The sequence below is a fragment of the Vollenhovia emeryi genome, unplaced genomic scaffold (assembly GCF_000949405.1).
Source record: "Vollenhovia emeryi isolate VEMERY1.0 unplaced genomic scaffold, V.emery_V1.0 DF939123.1, whole genome shotgun sequence".
Taxonomy (NCBI): Eukaryota; Metazoa; Arthropoda; class Insecta; order Hymenoptera; family Formicidae; genus Vollenhovia; species Vollenhovia emeryi.
This window is the reverse complement of record NW_011967243.1, coordinates 869,455-887,058: the sequence shown is the minus strand read 5'-3', so window position 1 is coordinate 887,058 and position 17,604 is coordinate 869,455. Positions and strand designations below refer to the sequence as shown.

The 17,604-nt window shown below is 36.8% G+C and overlaps 3 protein-coding genes across 10 annotated transcripts in view; all 3 read right to left on the bottom strand.

The window, feature by feature from the left end:
• Nucleotides 1–238: 238 nt before the first annotated feature.
• Nucleotides 239–5,417, bottom strand: LOC105569617 (arylsulfatase B-like). Of its 4 annotated transcripts, none has more exons than XM_012026218.1 (9): nt 4,870–5,417; nt 4,454–4,760; nt 3,797–3,956; nt 3,177–3,403; nt 2,661–2,922; nt 1,951–2,108; nt 1,468–1,759; nt 1,021–1,301; nt 239–596 (listed from the first exon to the last, which is right to left on the bottom strand). In XM_012026218.1, the coding sequence occupies exons 2-9, from the start codon at nt 4,613–4,615 to the stop codon at nt 456–458; spliced, it is 1,683 nt and encodes a 560-aa protein (XP_011881608.1). In that variant the 5' UTR covers nt 4,616–4,760; nt 4,870–5,417; the 3' UTR covers nt 239–455. The 4 variants fall into 4 exon arrangements, with proteins under 4 accessions (XP_011881608.1, XP_011881609.1, XP_011881610.1 ...); XM_012026219.1 differs by having other exon boundaries at nt 4,454–4,623; XM_012026220.1 differs by having other exon boundaries at nt 4,454–4,593.
• A 783-nt stretch (nt 5,418–6,200) lies between these two features.
• Nucleotides 6,201–12,910, bottom strand: LOC105569613 (arylsulfatase B-like). Its single transcript, XM_012026214.1, has 8 exons — nt 12,583–12,910; nt 10,793–10,952; nt 10,227–10,453; nt 9,230–9,470; nt 8,905–9,062; nt 8,331–8,622; nt 7,718–8,055; nt 6,201–7,336 (listed from the first exon to the last, which is right to left on the bottom strand). Exons 1-8 carry the CDS (start codon nt 12,697–12,699, stop codon nt 7,100–7,102), a joined length of 1,770 nt encoding a protein of 589 aa, XP_011881604.1. The 5' UTR covers nt 12,700–12,910; the 3' UTR covers nt 6,201–7,099.
• Nucleotides 12,911–15,089: 2,179 nt separating this feature from the next.
• The window catches only part of LOC105569611 (isopentenyl-diphosphate Delta-isomerase 1), a 7,172-nt gene continuing 4,657 nt past the window's right edge, over nt 15,090–17,604 (bottom strand). Inside the window, exons 2-4 of one of the 5 annotated variants that reach the window (XM_012026209.1) lie at nt 17,115–17,386; nt 16,030–16,329; nt 15,090–15,649 (exon numbers count right to left, since the gene is read on the bottom strand). In XM_012026209.1, coding sequence (XP_011881599.1) covers nt 15,188–15,649; nt 16,030–16,329; nt 17,115–17,126 — 774 coding nt within the window. In that variant the 5' untranslated portion in view covers nt 17,127–17,386 and the 3' untranslated portion in view covers nt 15,090–15,187. Of the gene's footprint in view, nt 15,650–16,029; nt 16,330–16,441; nt 16,886–16,958; nt 17,042–17,114; nt 17,387–17,604 lie in introns of those variants that run through there. The other 4 variants (XM_012026207.1, XM_012026208.1, XM_012026210.1 and 1 more) reach the window with 4 other exon arrangements.

The following is a 17,604-nucleotide window of genomic DNA, read 5'->3' as shown; positions in this document are numbered from 1 at the left end:
TTTAGGACGGTTTACAAAATTATGATACACAATGCAACTACTTGTAATTAATTTGCAGAGTAGGCATTGATTATTTCTATCAGAGTAATTTTTAGAGAAATACGTCATTTTTCCCAACACTCAGTTAGTCAGAAAGTCAAAATCTATTAATATCATGTATGTGTGCGGTCTTTTCTTAAACGTTATCCAACTATATTTTTCAAAGAATTTTCAAAGGATGAAAAGAACAGAACTCAGATTATATTCGGAGACAAAAAGAACCATCCGAAGGAGCTCTTTATTTAAATCGCGATTAGAAGTGTGACAAATATGTCACCAAATAGACTCTTAAGATCCATCTATTGGAACGCATCTCAACATCTCAAAACTGGTTTCCACTGAGTTCCTTAGCAGGTCGAAGTAAAGTCATTATACTACCACGTGACTTCGCTCGTTATGAAATGCATTTCGCTGATCTACTGATAGTCGTCCGGCAGCCAGGGCATCCAAGTGTTGTTAAAGTGGTACGGAAAGCCAGCCGGATCGACGTCTGTATTGAGTTCCTTCATGAGGACCGATTTATAGCTGTCGATGAAGACGCTCAATTTCTTCACAATCTGCAAATGGAACGACACTTATATAATTATTTGCACACGTCATTTTTTCCTAACGAGTATAATCACAAATATTACAAATGCCTATTACGCACAATTATTATTGGCGTAATTAGCCCTTACAATGCAACGAGCTTGACATAGTTAGGTTGTTAGAGCAGAAATTATTTTCCTTCTAGTAAACTCCGAGCATCGGTTACATACGATTACAATTGCATTTATGTTACAATTGTTGAGTGAGAAACTGTAACATAAATGCAATATAACTGATGCTCGGTGTTTACTGGGCTGTTATGAGAAAGATATCATTCCACTTAACTTAATTTATTCATATTTGCAATTATTTGGAATATGCAATAGAAAATGAACGTTTAAAATGTAACATATATACATAAATGTTTACTAAGATTTCAATCTAATATCTCACCTTAGAATACTTCAACGATAGATCCGTGATTTCGCAAGGGTCTTTGTAAATATCGAACAAGCAAGTGCGGTTCGTGCAACTGGAGGAATATGTGGAATTTTTACAAACTATCGTGGCCCTTTTACGGAGCGCTTTTATTTTCGTTGTAGTTAACTTATTAGTCGAAACGCTCGCGATGGCCGTTGCGGCTGGTGACGTTAGCACCTTCGTCATATTGTACTTGGGATAAGATGGACCATTACCGCTATAATAATCATAATGCTTCTGATAATCGGACGTATCTGTATGGAAGAAGAAACATAATTTTTCGTGCATTAATCGCTCATGCATTTAATTTTAAACCGACCTTAGACTCTTGGTAAAACTAAAGATATATGTTTATGAAAGAGAGAGAGAGAATTCGAAATTACATTAGAACAAAAAATAAAAAGGATTACTGATATACACCTCTAACGAGTTTATAACGTCCCACTATCGCTGCCTCGTTGTTCTGACTCTCCCAAATATTCAGGAGAACCGATGTCCGTTCGCCAGTTTTTGCTGTCTTAATCACGGGCCATTGATCAATGCCGTCCAATTGTTGCAGATCACTCGAATTACCGCCAGCCGCAGAGTACAGTGTTGGCAGCCAATCGGCAATGTGGAATAGCCGCGTCGAGACTCTCGATGGACGCTGAATCAAGGGTGAATAAATACACGCCGCGCCCCGAATGCCGCCTTCGAATAAGGTAAATTTCACCTGCAAATATATATCATTTTAATTTTATGTATAATTTCAAAATCTGCAATAGTCGTAATTTTGGCTGATCAGCTGTTTCTACAAATTCAACAATATTTTTACATTATTTTGGTGTTACTGTTAGCGGTGTTAATCGCACGCAAAAGCAAACGTGGAGTAGATAGTGTTCGTATCATTTCTGCTTTATTTACCCCCCGAAGTGGATAATTGGATCCATAATTTTCCAAGTATCCTTCAGTCTGTGCTCCATTGTCAGACATAAAGAGTATGATTGTGTTCTTGAGCATGTCCTTCTTCTTCAGTGCGTCGACTACACGACCGACAGACTCATCTAACGTGGCAACGACACCTAAAAGTAGAATATACGATATTAAATTGAATAACAAAAAGACAAGCACGTATTGCAGTCAACATTCTTATTACACTCGAAGTAAAAATGGAGTAAAACACACGAATAGTAAATAAAATCATTTTTTAATAGACGAGTCTAACAGAGGGAAAAAATAATTTAAATATTGCAGCAAAATTACCATTATTGTAAATTTGCAATTACGTCATACTTTTGTTGCCATTAGGAACATATTAATTTATCATTAAAGCGAACAGTTCATTCGCGTAATTATACATGCATGTTGCTATTATGATAAAGTTGTCTGGTGAAATGTGAGAATACATAATTTAAAATTACTGCTGCTCACATAGTTGACACAATTCGCAACAACAGAGAATTTATTTACTGCATCAGCAAGACTTCGTCATCGCGCATAAAATATGACCCGAATCCACTGAAAGATTATTTCATAATCGCAAATTACGTAACGTGAGCTAAGTTCGCATAAAATTTCACGTGACGATATTCGCAATAAAAAAAAGTGACCAAGAGGTGCGAAATCATGTTTACTCGCGTATTTTCTTCTGTTAAAATCTTCGATGTAGCCGAGGGTGGCTTTTGTTTCTTTCCTATTGCGTACTTCCATAACGCTTTCGGCATTACTAGCATGAGCGGCGAGATGTGCCAGTTGCAAATACATGGGCTTATCAGTGTTGTGCGACGAAATAATACTTTCGGCCTCATTGGTCACAAGGTCAGTCATGTAGTCGTATCTGTATTCCACCGTGTGGTTATCGCCTACACTGCGGTGCAAATCGTAACCCAGTTGTCCCTACAAAATGTCATGCAAACGTGTATCACAGAGCATACATTATTTGACGTTTGTTGTATTAATTGTTTATAATGGTGTGATAAAGTCGTTCATGGTGGATCTGTTACACCTCTTCTACCCGTTGCAAGCGATTTTACAATAATTTTATCAACTATCAGACAAAATACGCATCGATAATTTTATTATCGTTTTACATGTGTAATATATAATGCTGACTTTCTCCAGCGACTGTTAATCATGGAAAAAAAACTTACACTTTCGTAAATTGTATGATTGAAATATTCGATCATGCCGGTGTAATATCCCAAGAAAGTATCGAAACCACGACGAGTGGGTCCGTAATTTCTTGTGTGATAACCAACATGCCATTTCCCTACGAGATGAGTGGTGTATCCAAGTCTACGAAGGTATTCGGGTAAAAGAGTATTGTTCAAAGGTATACCACGTGGTTCAGCTCCTCGCAAGGGATAGCCCTGCATGCCTACGTTGTAATTAATTCATAAATTAAATTCCAGTTTTTTTATCTCTCCAAATAGCCTCAAAGTGTTGTTACGTTTCGTACAATAGTGATCACGATTCGAGAATCAGTAAAAGTTCAAATTATACTGCAAATGACGACAAATGTAAATAATAACATTACAAGAGTAAACCTTCGAAAATCATCCATGCTTGACGGCTTCTTTATTTTTAATATTTTAGATTCCAAATTGAGAAATAACAAGTAAAAAAGAAATCAATTTCAGATCATTTTTTGATCTGATTGTTAGACCGTGAAGCTAAGTAAAAAGATTGTCGCGGTAATTTGCTATATGATAAAATGAAACAGCGCGCCGCGTCATTGTACATCATTTACCCGTGGTAATTAATAGATTACCTGTCCTTATGGGATATTTTCCCGTGAGGAAAGCTATCCTCGACGGTGTGCATACCGGCAACACGTAATGTCTGTTCAGTATCACACCGTTGTACGCGAGAGCGTCTATGTTTGGCGTAGGAATCTCATCGGCGCCGTGGAAGCTAACGTCGTTCCAACCCTTAGTTGAGAAACAAAAAGACTAGGAATTATTTGACGTAACTGGCTTAAATCGTGTGCGATTTTTTTGAAAATGTTCTCCAGATGAAAATGATAATAAATTAATAACAGAGGAAAGTCCCCGATTATGAGACAGGCTTCTGATATGAGATAGCAGGTTTTCAACGTCCAAATTTAATCACAAATCTCTTGTAACTGTTACACAATCTAACAATAAATTTTTTATTAAACAGATTTTACTCCAAGAGCAATCAATTCATAATGGAACTAACAGATGATGCCTATTGATGTAATAAAAACCCTCGCTATCTCTTATTAGGATCCTATATCACAATAGGGGGACTTTCCTCTAAATCCTGTGAAAAAGAGCCGTTTTAAATTCTTCACAGGTTGTTAGATTTTTACTCCAGACATTTTAAAGCTATAATACTTTACGAAAAAATTAAATGATTACAATTCGTTTCATTGCACTAATAAAATTGGATAAGGATTTCTTACCAAATCATCAGCGATGATAACTACGATATTGGGTGGTTGCACCGAGGTACAGGTTGAACCAAAACAAAGACACACGGCACTTAAAACTGTCAGTGCGGAGACAAACCGCATATTGTTCGGTTTCATTGCTTTTACCAGCTCTTTTGTCAGTGACAAAATCATAAAAGTTGCTTTCAAGTTACGCAAAGGTAATATAATATTATCGTATGTTGTAATGGGCTATTTATATTTAGAAACGTTGGCGCACTGGCGATCAGTGAAGCAAGTGATTTATGTTTCTCGCAATTTATTATTCGTTACTATCTTTCTAATTATAACAAAAGAGCTTATTAGAAAAGCAATAAGATAAATGTTATCGTTAGATAACGGTGACACTGTTTTTTTACACTCTTTTACAATAGCCTTATAATTCTCACTGTCAGTAAAACTCGTTTAGGTTGGCATTACATTTGATACTACAAAGTGCGAGATAGTACATGCGAAATTTATTAGTACACTGCAAGGCGATAGCACTCGCGCGATTAACATGACCTCATTATGAGTTCAGTAGGTTTAGATGGCTGCTTTAATCGGATTTATATATAACGGTACAGATAACCTCCGTAATTCTAAAACTAGCTAATCACAACTACTCTGAGTAATAAAATGCTTCACCAGTCTTATAACTACGGATGTTATTACATCCGATTAAGGGTGTTGTGTAAACATATTCTATGACGATAAATATCCCTTGGGAAAATTTACTTTAAATGAAATTAAAGTTTTTAAAAGTAATCTTTCAAATCTAAGAGTTTGCTTAAAGAAGTCAAAAGTTTACTTCAGCAATTTTAGAATAATTTTCGAAACTTAAGGTAATTTTTAGATAGCCAAGCCTGTCGAAGCTCCTGCTAGAGAACCACGCGGCATAGCACTTTCTCGTAAGAAGAAAACCGCACGCGGTATTATAAATTATATTGCGTACTTTTCACAATTCTTAAAGTTCTCCTTTAAATTTTTAAAGTAAGTTTTAAGTTTATCTTAAATAAAAGTGTCCAAATTTACTTTTCATATTTCTTATTTTTCTAAAGTACAATTTTATGATTTTCTAAGGTATATTTTTCCAAGGGAAAAGTTATAAAACGTATTTCCAGTTTTTATCTTTTATTACAGCTTTTTTATCGCTTATTATAGCTTTCTTGTCATTGACATGAAACGTCACTGTAGCCTTAAATGTTAAGTGAAGCGTGTATTACACTACTACATTGTGTCATTTCATATAAATTTTTAATACACATACATAATTCGCAAATACGACATTTAATACATGCGGAATTATACAGGGTGTTCCAGGAGGAAAGGTCAATATTCTGGAAAGTGATAGCATCGGTCACACACACACACACACACACACACACACATTTCAAGGGCCTGAGCAGAATGGCTATCTTGTACTCTTAAAACATAAGACAGTTATTGTGCGTTACCTCAAGACAAAGGCTTAAAACATAAAACTTTGTCTTAAGGCTATCTTAAGAGTATAAGACAGCCATTTTGCTCAGGCCCTAAGCAAAAATGTTCATAGGAATATATGTCCCATTCCCCCACTGTTTCCGAGATGAAGCTATTTGAATGTCTCGTGTACTTACTTCTTTCTGTACACTTCATTCTTCATCCAACCTCATAAACGTCTGCGGGAATTTACTCTTATACGTCTGTTGACTGTTGTACTGATAACATTGTATTATAGAAATGTTCAAAATGCCTTGCATATTCACAAATGTCGAATGTAATAGTCTTTGATATACTTAATACAAATTTTGCGAAATTTCTATAATGCTGAATATAAACCAATCCAATTTATTATTCATTATTATCAGTATAAGTTAAACGACAAAAAACACAAGGTTACTTTGCGTAAGGTCACTTAATTCTACCGCAAATTAAATAGCACAATTAGCAACAGAAACTGGAGAAGGTAAAATGATATTTCGTTGTGTTAACAGATATATAACCTTACCAGAACTAGCTGTTTTGAAAGTACTCACAATTAATTGAACGACGTGCGAAGAAAAACAAACTCGCAACTAGTTTAAATTAGTCTAAATGACTGTCGACATTTGATGAAATTATATATTAGAGTGTAGATTCAAAATTTATTAATTACGAAAAAAGTTCAATAAAAAAAGCGAAAAAATTGTCGGACAATGAATTGAACTACAGAAATTATCTATAAAATTAATTATTTCAAATGGATTGTTCAAGGTAAAACTTCTTTTCAACACGCGGATTTTCTTAGTTCCATCTATTCTTGAATAAGATAAACAATAAGACAAGCTATTATTCACAAATACTTTTATAGCCTCAAAGAAACAGAAATCTCCTTATGCCATGCGGTAGTCCATACAAAAAACATTGATAATACAAATGTTAATTCGTCAAACAATGCAAATGCTAAGTTTACGGACGTAGCTCATGTTTAACACATCTGCAATTTATGCATTGCTTTATCATTGCGCGTGATCTTCCGGTAAAGAATGTGTGAAAGATGAACAAAGAATATATCTGTTTGTCTCGATACGACCTCGATACAACTTCCACATGCCAGCGAATCATTCTAAATGGACCAACGAAGTTTCGTTACGTCTACATTTCGATCGCGACATTTGCTCAAACAAAAGCTTTGCACACGACTGCCACGAGAACGAGTCCGATGTGTATATAACAAGTCAAACCAGCCAACTGGGCTGCCGCGTTGTACAGATAGAACGTGTCGTCCGATGGTATCCACGGCTCCCATGTATTGTTCGTTCTTCTTGGATCAGCGAGCCAGTCCACCGGCGGCTTGAGCTGTACCGTGACATTGCGCCCATACTGCTCCAGAAACTGATCCAACTCTCGAGCGATCTATGAGGAAAGAAACGACTGACACGAAATGTCCTCGGCTCGATTACCTTGAAGTCTGATTCGAGAGAAAATGAGAAACGACAGCGATCGTATATCTCAAACGTCTTTAACAATAACGATTCATGCCCTGTTTAAAATATTAGAGTATGATTAGATATTATATTAGGTTACATGCAATTTTAATGCAAATTAATAAGACTCTTATTTATTTACATTGAAATTGTATGTAATCTAATTCTGTCTATTATTTTAAACGAGGTAATTTACGTCTTTCACGTCATGACATTAAAATGTAAAAGGTACATGCTCGCTGGTCACACATTTGTACTTTGAAGATTTAATATTTAATAATCTCAGACTTGATATTGAACATTTTCTTACCCTCGGGTATTGATTGACGATGTTTCTCGTTTCGCAAGGATCGCTCTCGATGTCGAAGAGGCATTCGGTGACGTTGCAAGTGACGAAATTGTTTCTATAAGTGAAATTGTATCCACAATGGACCGTAGATTCGCGTCGTAATTGAAGCATCGTGCTGGGCTGTGTGGTTGGACCGCCCAGGTGATACGTGATGCTCTGCGACACCGCGCTCTTCAAGATGATGTCAGTGTAGGATGGCGTATCGTCCTGCGCGTTTTTCTTCGAATCGTTGTAATACGAAATATAAGAATGTCTGAATTCGTTATAATATCCATCGTAGTAGCCGCCGTCGATCGATCCTAAAGCATAATTCTTTGTCAGAGCAACTAATGAATCGCATTACAGCCAATAAACTGAAAATAGCTTTCCCATTTTGGAAACTAAATTTTATAAATCTTGAATTCTACGAGTTAGCGATTGATCCGGTGCAAAATTTTTATGTAAAATACCACACGTATATTTTACGAGCTTTACTTTTGAAGCTAAAAGAATTATTTCATCAGAAACCTCTACGCCTCGTCACGTGTAAATTATATTATTACTTTTACTCGCTCAATTACGAGTAACGGAATACCTCGAAGAAGCTTGTACTGCTTATATATAGCACCCTCAGTCTTGGAAACCTCGTCGATGTTGAGCAACAGCTTGTCCCTGACTGTCGGGTAACCGTCGTTCAACACTCGCCACTGATTCACCCCGTCGATCTCCCCCAAATCGTTGACATCGCCAGTAGCGGCGGCATAGAGGGTTGGTAGCCAGTCGGTTATGTGCACCAGGTCGTCGCACACACGTGCTGCTTTACTCAATCTTGGTGACCACAGCACGGCAATCCCTCGCACCCCGCCCTCGTAAAGGGTATATTTCATCTGCCATGTCATAAATCACGCTCTTATATACCACCGTGTCTCTTAGAACATCAAAGCGGCTCATAAGCTCGCATCTCCGGAAAATTTTCGAATAAGTTAGATAAAACGCTGGTTATATCCGCACTATATCAGTAATATAGTAATAATATATTCATCGTGAATAATGTTATTCTATATTCTATAATGTTATTATTTTCCTTATCTTTATATCCGGCGAAAATTGGTCTACGTACACGGAAAAAAAAGTGATGTTGTATCAACAAGATCAGTAAAAATACTTACACCTCGTAAGGGATAATTAGAACCGAAATTGCGAAATTTGCCAATGGACGCCGCCCCGTTGTCAGTGAGAAAGAGAATCACCGAGTCCCTTAGCATCCCCTGTTGGCCCAAACTATGAACGATGCGCCCAACGGACTCGTCCAATTTCCATACCATCCCTAGTAAAATTAACGATGAGATATTAAGATAGGAAATATCTCGCGCATGATTAAATTGCACAATTAATTATTATAATATTTAGCACTTTATTTTATTTGTGTACATGCAAACTATCGCAGTTGTCGAACGACCATCGATTTTTGCCATTTGGCATAATCGTACGCACTTGCATACTTGCGACGTGGTTCCGGGAGATATAGGAACCGTTTATCGTGGTGATCGTAATCTTGCGGATTCTCGAGAGGCGCGTGAACAGCGAGATGCGATATTTGGAGATAGAGCGGCCGAGTCGGGTCATGACCCTCGATGATTCTAACTGCCTCGTCGGTGAAAAGATCCGTCACATATTTGTCGGTTAAGCCGTAAGCCGGAGCATCGCCACGATGCATATCATATCCGCTCATATTCTTATATACGTGTAAAGAAAAATAGTATAGTAATCAACAACGAAAGATAAATTACAAATTGAGGGATAAATCTTTATGAATATTTATCTAGATAAACTTTGCTTAAAGAACAATTTTCTTAGATAAAATTTGTGTTATTGCGTTATACATTTTTATTATAAAAGACGGACCACAAGTATGAGTCTTGCGTAAAAAATATAATGCAAATTCTTTAAATGTACAATTTATAAAGAAAACGAAAACAAAGACGGAGAGAGGATCAGCGTGTAAGTTTCTCAAAAGCCAAATTGATCCATTAGAAAATAGAGATAAATTGAACAAGTTGTAAACTAATCATTCTAGTGCTGAAATTGAGAAATTGATAAAAAGTTGAGTTAATCAGTTTAGCATCTGAGATACTCATACAATAGTCATTCTCTTTTATAAATCGTACATACGTAAGTAATTTTTATTACATTTCCCACGCAGAACTACTTAATTCGTTAACAAAACGTGCGAAAGAGAATTTTACAAAGAAGACATCCGTTTTGATTTTTACGATCGTCTCGATCGGGATGTACTCGCAGACTTCTGTATACTACTGGACTGCTACCTTTGAGCTGAAAAGTAAAGCAACTGTCCCGCCATATCTTGTTAGATAAATAAAGTATGCGTGCATCAGCGTATCACTGACACTCTCGCTTCACTTTTCCGCTCGAAGGTAGCAGACTAATAGTACCTATATAGAAGTCTGTGTGTGTGTGTGTATGTACATACCTGAAATGAGTACTTATAGTCATAATACGAAACGTGACTATTGTAAAAGCCAAGGAAGGAATCGAAGCCACGGTGCAGGGGAGTGTGCTGCGGCGTGTGGTACCCCAAGTGCCACTTCCCGATCAGCTTTGTCGTGTACCCCAACCCCCGCAAATATTCCGGCAAGATCCTCACGCTGAGGGGCAGTCCTCTGGGTTCGCCACCCTGTATATCGTCTCCCTGCATTCCTATATCAAAGAACGACTGCGTATAAGAATATCTAGGACACTGCGACATTAATTTACGCGACGTCATCGCGTGCGTACATACGCACTACCTCATTATCATCTACTTAAATTGTTGCGTTAAATTGTCCCAGACGCCTTCGCGCGTCTTTTTGTCACTTTGACGCAGACAGATCGCAAATGTCGTAAAACTTTACGGAACAGAAAAAAAATACAAATGGGATCTGACCTCTTTGGTACAAAGAAAAGAGGACAAAGCTGGCGTCGGAATCTGTTTTCCAAAAAACTTTGTAATGTTTGTGACAGAAGTTTATGGTGTATACAGCAATGAATAATACATACCCATACGTATCGGATACTTTCCGGAAAAAAACGCGGTTCTGGAAGGTGTACTGGACGGTAAGACGTAATGCCTATTTAATATAATTCCGTTATACGCCAAGGCGTCTATGTTCGGGGTATGTATCTCATTTGAGCTGTGGAAACCAACATCGTTCCACCCCTGAAAATTTTGAGCGTTGTTTTCTGTTAGTACATTATACGCAATAGAAGTATACAATAAGAGTTAATTGCAGCAAATTAATAATAATACCCACACAGCAAAAAATATCACAAAGGCTCGAAGCGCTACGACCGACGAGAAAAAAGTTCTCGCGATTTTTCGTCCTTCGGTTCGAAAAATTTCTACGTCCCGAAGGAGGAGAATTTTTTAACAGTTCCAGCAGTTAAATAATAAACAACTATTTGAAAACAAAACAAATAATAAAAATATGAACAATAAGTTATTTAAAAGAGATATCAGAAATGTGATACCCTTAAAATATTTAGGAGATATCATCTACGAGATATCTCAAATATGACCGGTGAAATGATATCTGATTTAAACATAGAAATCTCTTTAAATTGCCAGTAATAAATAACAATAATCAAGCCTTTTAGTCAACATTAACCGGATATCTGATTTAAGCCTCGGATATATTTTGCTGTGTGGGTAAGAATTAATAATTACAGCAAAGTGTATTAATAATTAAGTAATTAACAGCCATTGCAAGATGAGTGTTTATACGAGTGTATATATTTTTTTACACGAGTGAACGTTATGTATTTACATATACATATATGCACGTACAAAATATTTTCCTGGCACCGGAAGTTCAGCATTAAAATTACGTGATCGAATTAAGTCGTAATTGGCATATACAGGAATTAGCATTCCGTCGTGTAGTCGGAATGAGTCACAATTTACAACGTGCGTACTTGTTGATTGCGGAGGCGTACTACGTAAGCTACAATAATTAACTAAACTAAGGATAATTTTAAGCCGGAATACTTTTGTGTAAATTAAGCGTGCTGAACCCGAGTATGTAAAGCAAGCCACGGAAAGCGAGTAACGGAAATATAATAAAAGTTTATTATAAACTATTATAGGTAAAAAAAAATATAAGCATCCACGGATGTTTCAATATTTTCCTAAACATAGATGAATTAAAATGCCAGGGCTATTAAAAATAGGAATCCATTTTCGTGTATATTAATTCCGATAAATTCAAGACTTGTCTTCCTATTTATTTCTGTTTCTAAAATATAATCTATAAAATAATATAAAAATAGCTAAAAGTCTGGGGAATACATTAAAATAGAATTTCTTTAAAGAGTACGATATTTCTTCACAAATCTCTTCACAACTTTAATTAAATTTTTAACCTCTTGTAAGAAGACGAGAAAATGAATAGTACAAATAAAAAAGAATTGGAAAGAAGTTAGCGAACGTAATTCCCTTGTTTCGAAAATTAGAGAGTGACAAAGAAAAAGAGGAAATAGCTCACTTTGTAAATATTCATTTAATATCTTTATGAGGCAGTTACCCAAATAGCAATACATGTCTAAAAAAACATCATAAAGATATCCTTAAGACAACTTTTAGACGTACACCCAGTGAGAAATGATTCGTCGATCGATGTCGAAATGATATCGAATCGACGTCAATTCGACGGTGTCGATGTCGATTCGACTACTTAATGCCGTCTTAATGATGTCTTTTAGACATGTACGTCTAAAAGTTGTCTTAAAGATATCTTTATGATGTTTATCAAGTGAAAACATTGGTATCTTCATATTTGTCAGTATCTTACCAGATCATCGGCCATGATAACGATTATATTCGGCACTGTTTCGTGCAAGCCAAATACAGTCCCAAAGCTCAAGAAAAGGCACAAGACGTGAGCTCGTAGTGTCATTAAACGCACCATCTTCGTAAACGATTTAAAGATTTTCGGATGTTCAGGGTTGCTGGGAGAAGAAGAGAGAAGTTAAAGCTTCGCTCTTCGTCTACGCGGTCTCTTCTTCGTGCTCTTCGCGTCACTGGACCACGGTACTCGCGTAAACAAAAGGAGGGTACATTATTTACACGGCATATATATACCGACAAACTCTCGCGAGATACAAAGGAGCCAGGAGAAGACACAAACACATTTATACAGCCCACCCACGAAAGAGCGCGTCATGAATGGATCAAGGCGAAAGGGAAGGGAAGATGCACTAATAAGCGCCATAATGACAAGGATAACGTGTCTTAAACTGGGTTGCTTCTCGTCTTACAACCCATTTTCTCTACTTATCTAATTCCCCCGACTACTTGCGACCGCGTAGAATTTAGAGAACATAATGTAAAGAGAGGAGTACTAGAGAAGAACAGTATCCCTTCATTCTCATGTCTGAGGTTCCACGGTTATCCTTACTTCAACGGTGCCGGTGCTCCGTGCAAAAATATATAAGTTAAAAAGTAAAGGAAATTAACAATACATTATTATTATTATATATATAAGATTATTAAAGACATCTTAAGACATCTTGATGTCCTCCGATTAGCGAGATGGATTTACACTACAGCTAATCTAATAATATAATTTTTACATATTAAATTGCGTTTGGTTTTTAATTATATCAGTAAAATAATATCAATTATTGTGAAAATTCCTCCTTTTGGATGATGCAATTGTTACACAATATTTGAGACTTTTCCTATCGTGGTAATTATATCACGTTCTCATAATGCCGGACTTGAAATAAGATGTTTATGTAAAACATCGAAGGACTTTTTTTTATTTTTATCTCTTCAAATGTTTCCTGTTTTACTCGTTCTGTTTTATTTAATAGAGAACTAAATTTGATTTTTTAATAACAGTCATGCTATTTTATTGTTTTTATCTTGCTTTTTATAATCGCTTCAGTTGGTCGTTTCTTCTCTGCCGATTTTTATTTCATATTTTCCTCTAATCCTTTGGAATGCAAATGTATTCGAAAAGAAACGTAAGATGTCCATTTACATTCGTACATGCGCACAAATGTCACTGCATGGTTAAACAGCAATACATACATTTTTTTCTTGAACATTATCAATTAAAAAAAGATGAATTTTGCAACTTTTATTTCTTTCTCACAGAATTATCTTTTCACCAGCTGCGCTATGATTTACCGAAAATTCTAAATGAATTATGACATAAACATCCTTCGCTACCTTTACAGAAAAGTAGTGAAATAATTATTAGAAAATTACTGTACATCAGTAATTTCTGATATATAGTTCAGTTACTGATATACAGTAATTCTCTAGTAATTATTTCGTTACTTTTACGTAAGAGTAGATATGATAAATATTATCGTTGACGCAATGAGTAAGGTACCAATTAAGAAGCCCAAATAATTGGGAATGCCTGAAACGAGCGACCAGTCGAAGAAGCGCATACAATACTTACATTTACATGGCCGCAATCTTTAAAATTAACAAAATAGTGGAGAAATCGCTCGTAGGCCGGTATTCATAGTCAAATCTTATATTCAGGGCCGTCTTAAGATCATCTTTAGATACTCCACAGCCAATGAAAAATTCCATACAGTATCTTTAGATAAATTCAAGACGGTCTTGAACATAAGATCTGACTATGAATACCGGCTGTAGAGTTGTAAATGTATGTTCGGTTTAGAAACGTTTAGGAATGCACGGTTTAGAAGCAATATGACGGATTTGTTACAGAAACATAAAAACATTTACGAGACTGAACTAATTCCTTACAGAAACATAAAAAAATTTGCAGACTTAACTAATTCCTTATAGAAACATAAAAAAATTTGCGAAACTTAACTAATTAAAACTAATGCAGAAATATGGGAATGAAAGATGTTTACAAGTAGAAGTAATGCGAATAAACATGAAATATTTATTTAATTCCTTACAATTCATACATTTAATAAAATATTTGTATATTTTTTAACAATTTATGCTTAAGTTACGATACACCTCTACGTGTGTGAGCCTAATTTTTTATAAAGATTTAAAAACGACTTAGATCAATTCGATTAAAATTGCACCCACCTTTTATATCTAGAAAAGTTACCGTGCTCCAAATATCTGAATTCCATAATATGCGCGTATATAAAATATTTAAGTTATCTTTGCATTTTGTATTGCGGTATTGTATGTAAGAGTTATACTTGTAACCCTAAGGGAAAGCAATAAATCATATATATATATATATATATATATATAAAATATTGAAGTTAACAAACCTCAAACAAAAAACAGATTAAAACGTATCCCATAACCTTAAAAAATTCATAAGCCTAAATATATTCTTTGACATTCTCAGTAATGCAAACAACGGAAATCAATATTCCAAAGGTCGTTTCGCATTTAAACGGATTTCTTTGATCTGTACAAAATCTGTACACGTGTATGGATCAGTCCTTCAACATGGGTATGCTTTTGAAATCTTGCACCTTAGACAAATTATGCAAATTGTCCCACCAATACGGCAGATTATACTCGTAAATCAGACGGAACCATGGTGTCAGCAACGGCGTGGTCTTCATAAAATTGTCGATCTCCGATCGCGAGACCCACCGAATCTCACCTACTTCGTCGGGATTAGGCTTTATGGTGATGTTATCCCGTTGCAAAAATAGTATGTGATCGATCTCGTGTTCGCCCCAACGTCCGTTACTGGACGCTTGATAGCGTATTCTTGTCAGATAAGTAAAGTCAGAAGGTTTGAGCTCGTTGCTAGGTATGCCCAGCTCGTAGCCGAGCCTTCTTATCGCAGCTCTGCGTACACCCATACCGTTTTCCTCTTCCGTTTCGTTCGGAATCTCCGCTAATGGGTGACTGCAGCACGTATTTGTATAGTAATCCGGGAACGTTATCTGCACCATAAATTTATATCGTGTAAATTGCACAGGCATCTATTTGACATTTGCAGAAATATGGGAATGATTGTTTTGCACTAGAATTCAATTCAGGGTATTAAATGAACACTTTATTTCAGTTTCTAGGGTACTTAATAATACGCGTTAGGAAGTAGTGGATAAACAAATTTCTTTGAATTCAATTCAGCTAGTCGTCGAAAGACTAGATATGCAAATTCATTATAGAGTACACAATTGTACCGTCAATTTCTACAAGTTTTCTCTGAAGGGTAGTCTTGTACTTTCAACTGAACCATTCAATAAATTTCACCGAATTGTTCAATATTTTTACCTGCATAGATAAAATATCAAAAGAAACCATAGAGAGAGAATCTCACCTTGACGCTTGACCGTTTCTGGAGTAACAAGTCCCCTTTACTGTTGAACAGAAAGACGCTGAACGCCCTGTGGAGCGGTACACATCCCTCCGTATCGATCTCATGACAAGCTTGCTTGGTGGCCTCACCTACAGCTCTGTCCTGCTTGTCCACAAGTATACAGCGCTCCTTTAAAGCAGCCTTCTGCAACGGCGCTACATCGGCTGTCCCATAGTCCTTCTCTGCAACTGTAGCTACCTTGTGCATGATACCTGTGAGGTTCCTGTACGCTTTGACTATCACGGGCCAGCTGCTGAATGACTGGAAAAATAAGCGAGCATGCGGTTTTCATATGATGTCGCCTACCAAATATTTACGAAAATTTATACACATTGCTTATGCAGTTGATAATAAAACACCAAAATGTTTTGACCTCAACTGACTTGACGTAACATTTTGGTTTCAGCTTGAACCGGAGGTGAGAATTAATCGTCAGGAGGAACAAGAACGTGCACGTGTGTGGACTACGTGGTACGAGAAGACACCGAAGGTACGTTCGCGGAACACGCTGTTAGCTCCAAAAGTATCTTTTATCTCTCGTCGACATGCAACCAGCAACGAAGATAAACTGACGCTTTCAACGCTAATGTGGTGCCACAGGTCTTCTGACCTGAGTATATCCATTCCGCGACTATTTCACGAGCGTTGTTCGACTCCCTAATCGGCCAATCGGCGAACGAGCCTCTTCATTTACATGCGGAGAACGGAGTGACGTCCGACGATATACAGGAATTTCATGTTACGACCTAGTGCGCCATCGATTGTGCAACGACAAACGACCGGTTATTTCTCTTACGTGATGGACATTTTTTTATCTATCGTTTATCAGCCAAGAATGTTCCGCAATCGACTCGCAGTGCTCGCGAATACACGTGAACACGATGACGTACCAGAAAACCGCCGCGATCTGAGCACCGGTCGCATAATTTCCAAAGAGCGAACATTTTTTCGCTCCTCGCACTCCGACGTTTATTTCAATTCCGACTGTGAGCTGCCTCGCGAATCACAAGACCATCTGTTCGGGATATGTTTGTAACATCACTAACCTTAGGCTTCATTTCTGTAACTTGCTATGGACTACTCGTATTTCCTCTTTTTCTCGCCAACATTTAATTATGTACCCACTTCATTTCAAGTGTGATGAATTTAATATAACTGACTTTTTTTTGTATTTTCCCTCTGCGGGAACGCCGTCAACCGTTAGGTTATTTAGCGTTTAATATAACTGACGATTTTCCATACCGGAGTCTGGACCACGGTCTTACATACAGGTCTTGCAACTTCGGTGGTGGGGGTGTCTCACTTATTGAAGTCAGCCCTACTAGAGTACCTCTAGTGAGAGTATGGACAACGTCCGACATTAACAGGGAAACTGTGGCGCGCTTTTCAAATTAATTTCTGTGATATTTTTCAATTGCAAGCCTCTTCATATAGGCTGTATCCCGATATTCACTGCCAGTGAAAATCTATAATGAACGTGACGTAAAGTATAGATTTTTAGTACTGGTAATGAATATCTGAACGCAGCCACATTAT

What these genes read in the sequence shown, in the direction of transcription:
- LOC105569617 (XM_012026216.1), bottom strand. Translation starts at nt 4,931, where the DNA reads ATGTACTATCTCGCACTTTGTAGTATCAAAT. An exon ending in TTATCATCGCTGATGATTTG is followed by an intron (nt 3,957 to 4,453) that starts GTAAGAAATCCT and finishes TTCTCAACTAAG; the next exon opens with GGTTGGAACGACGTTAGCTT. An exon ending in ATCATACAATTTACGAAAGT is followed by an intron (nt 2,923 to 3,176) that starts GTAAGTTTTTTT and finishes GACATTTTGTAG; the next exon opens with GGACAACTGGGTTACGATTT.
- LOC105569613 (XM_012026214.1), bottom strand. Translation starts at nt 12,699, where the DNA reads ATGGTGCGTTTAATGACACTACGAGCTCACGTCTTGTGCCTTTTCTTG. An exon ending in ACCACGTCGCAAGTATGCAA is followed by an intron (nt 9,063 to 9,229) that starts GTGCGTACGATT and finishes TAATTTTACTAG; the next exon opens with GGATGGTATGGAAATTGGAC. An exon ending in TCGTCAATCAATACCCGAGG is followed by an intron (nt 7,337 to 7,717) that starts GTAAGAAAATGT and finishes CTTTCCTCATAG; the next exon opens with ATCGCTCGAGAGTTGGATCA.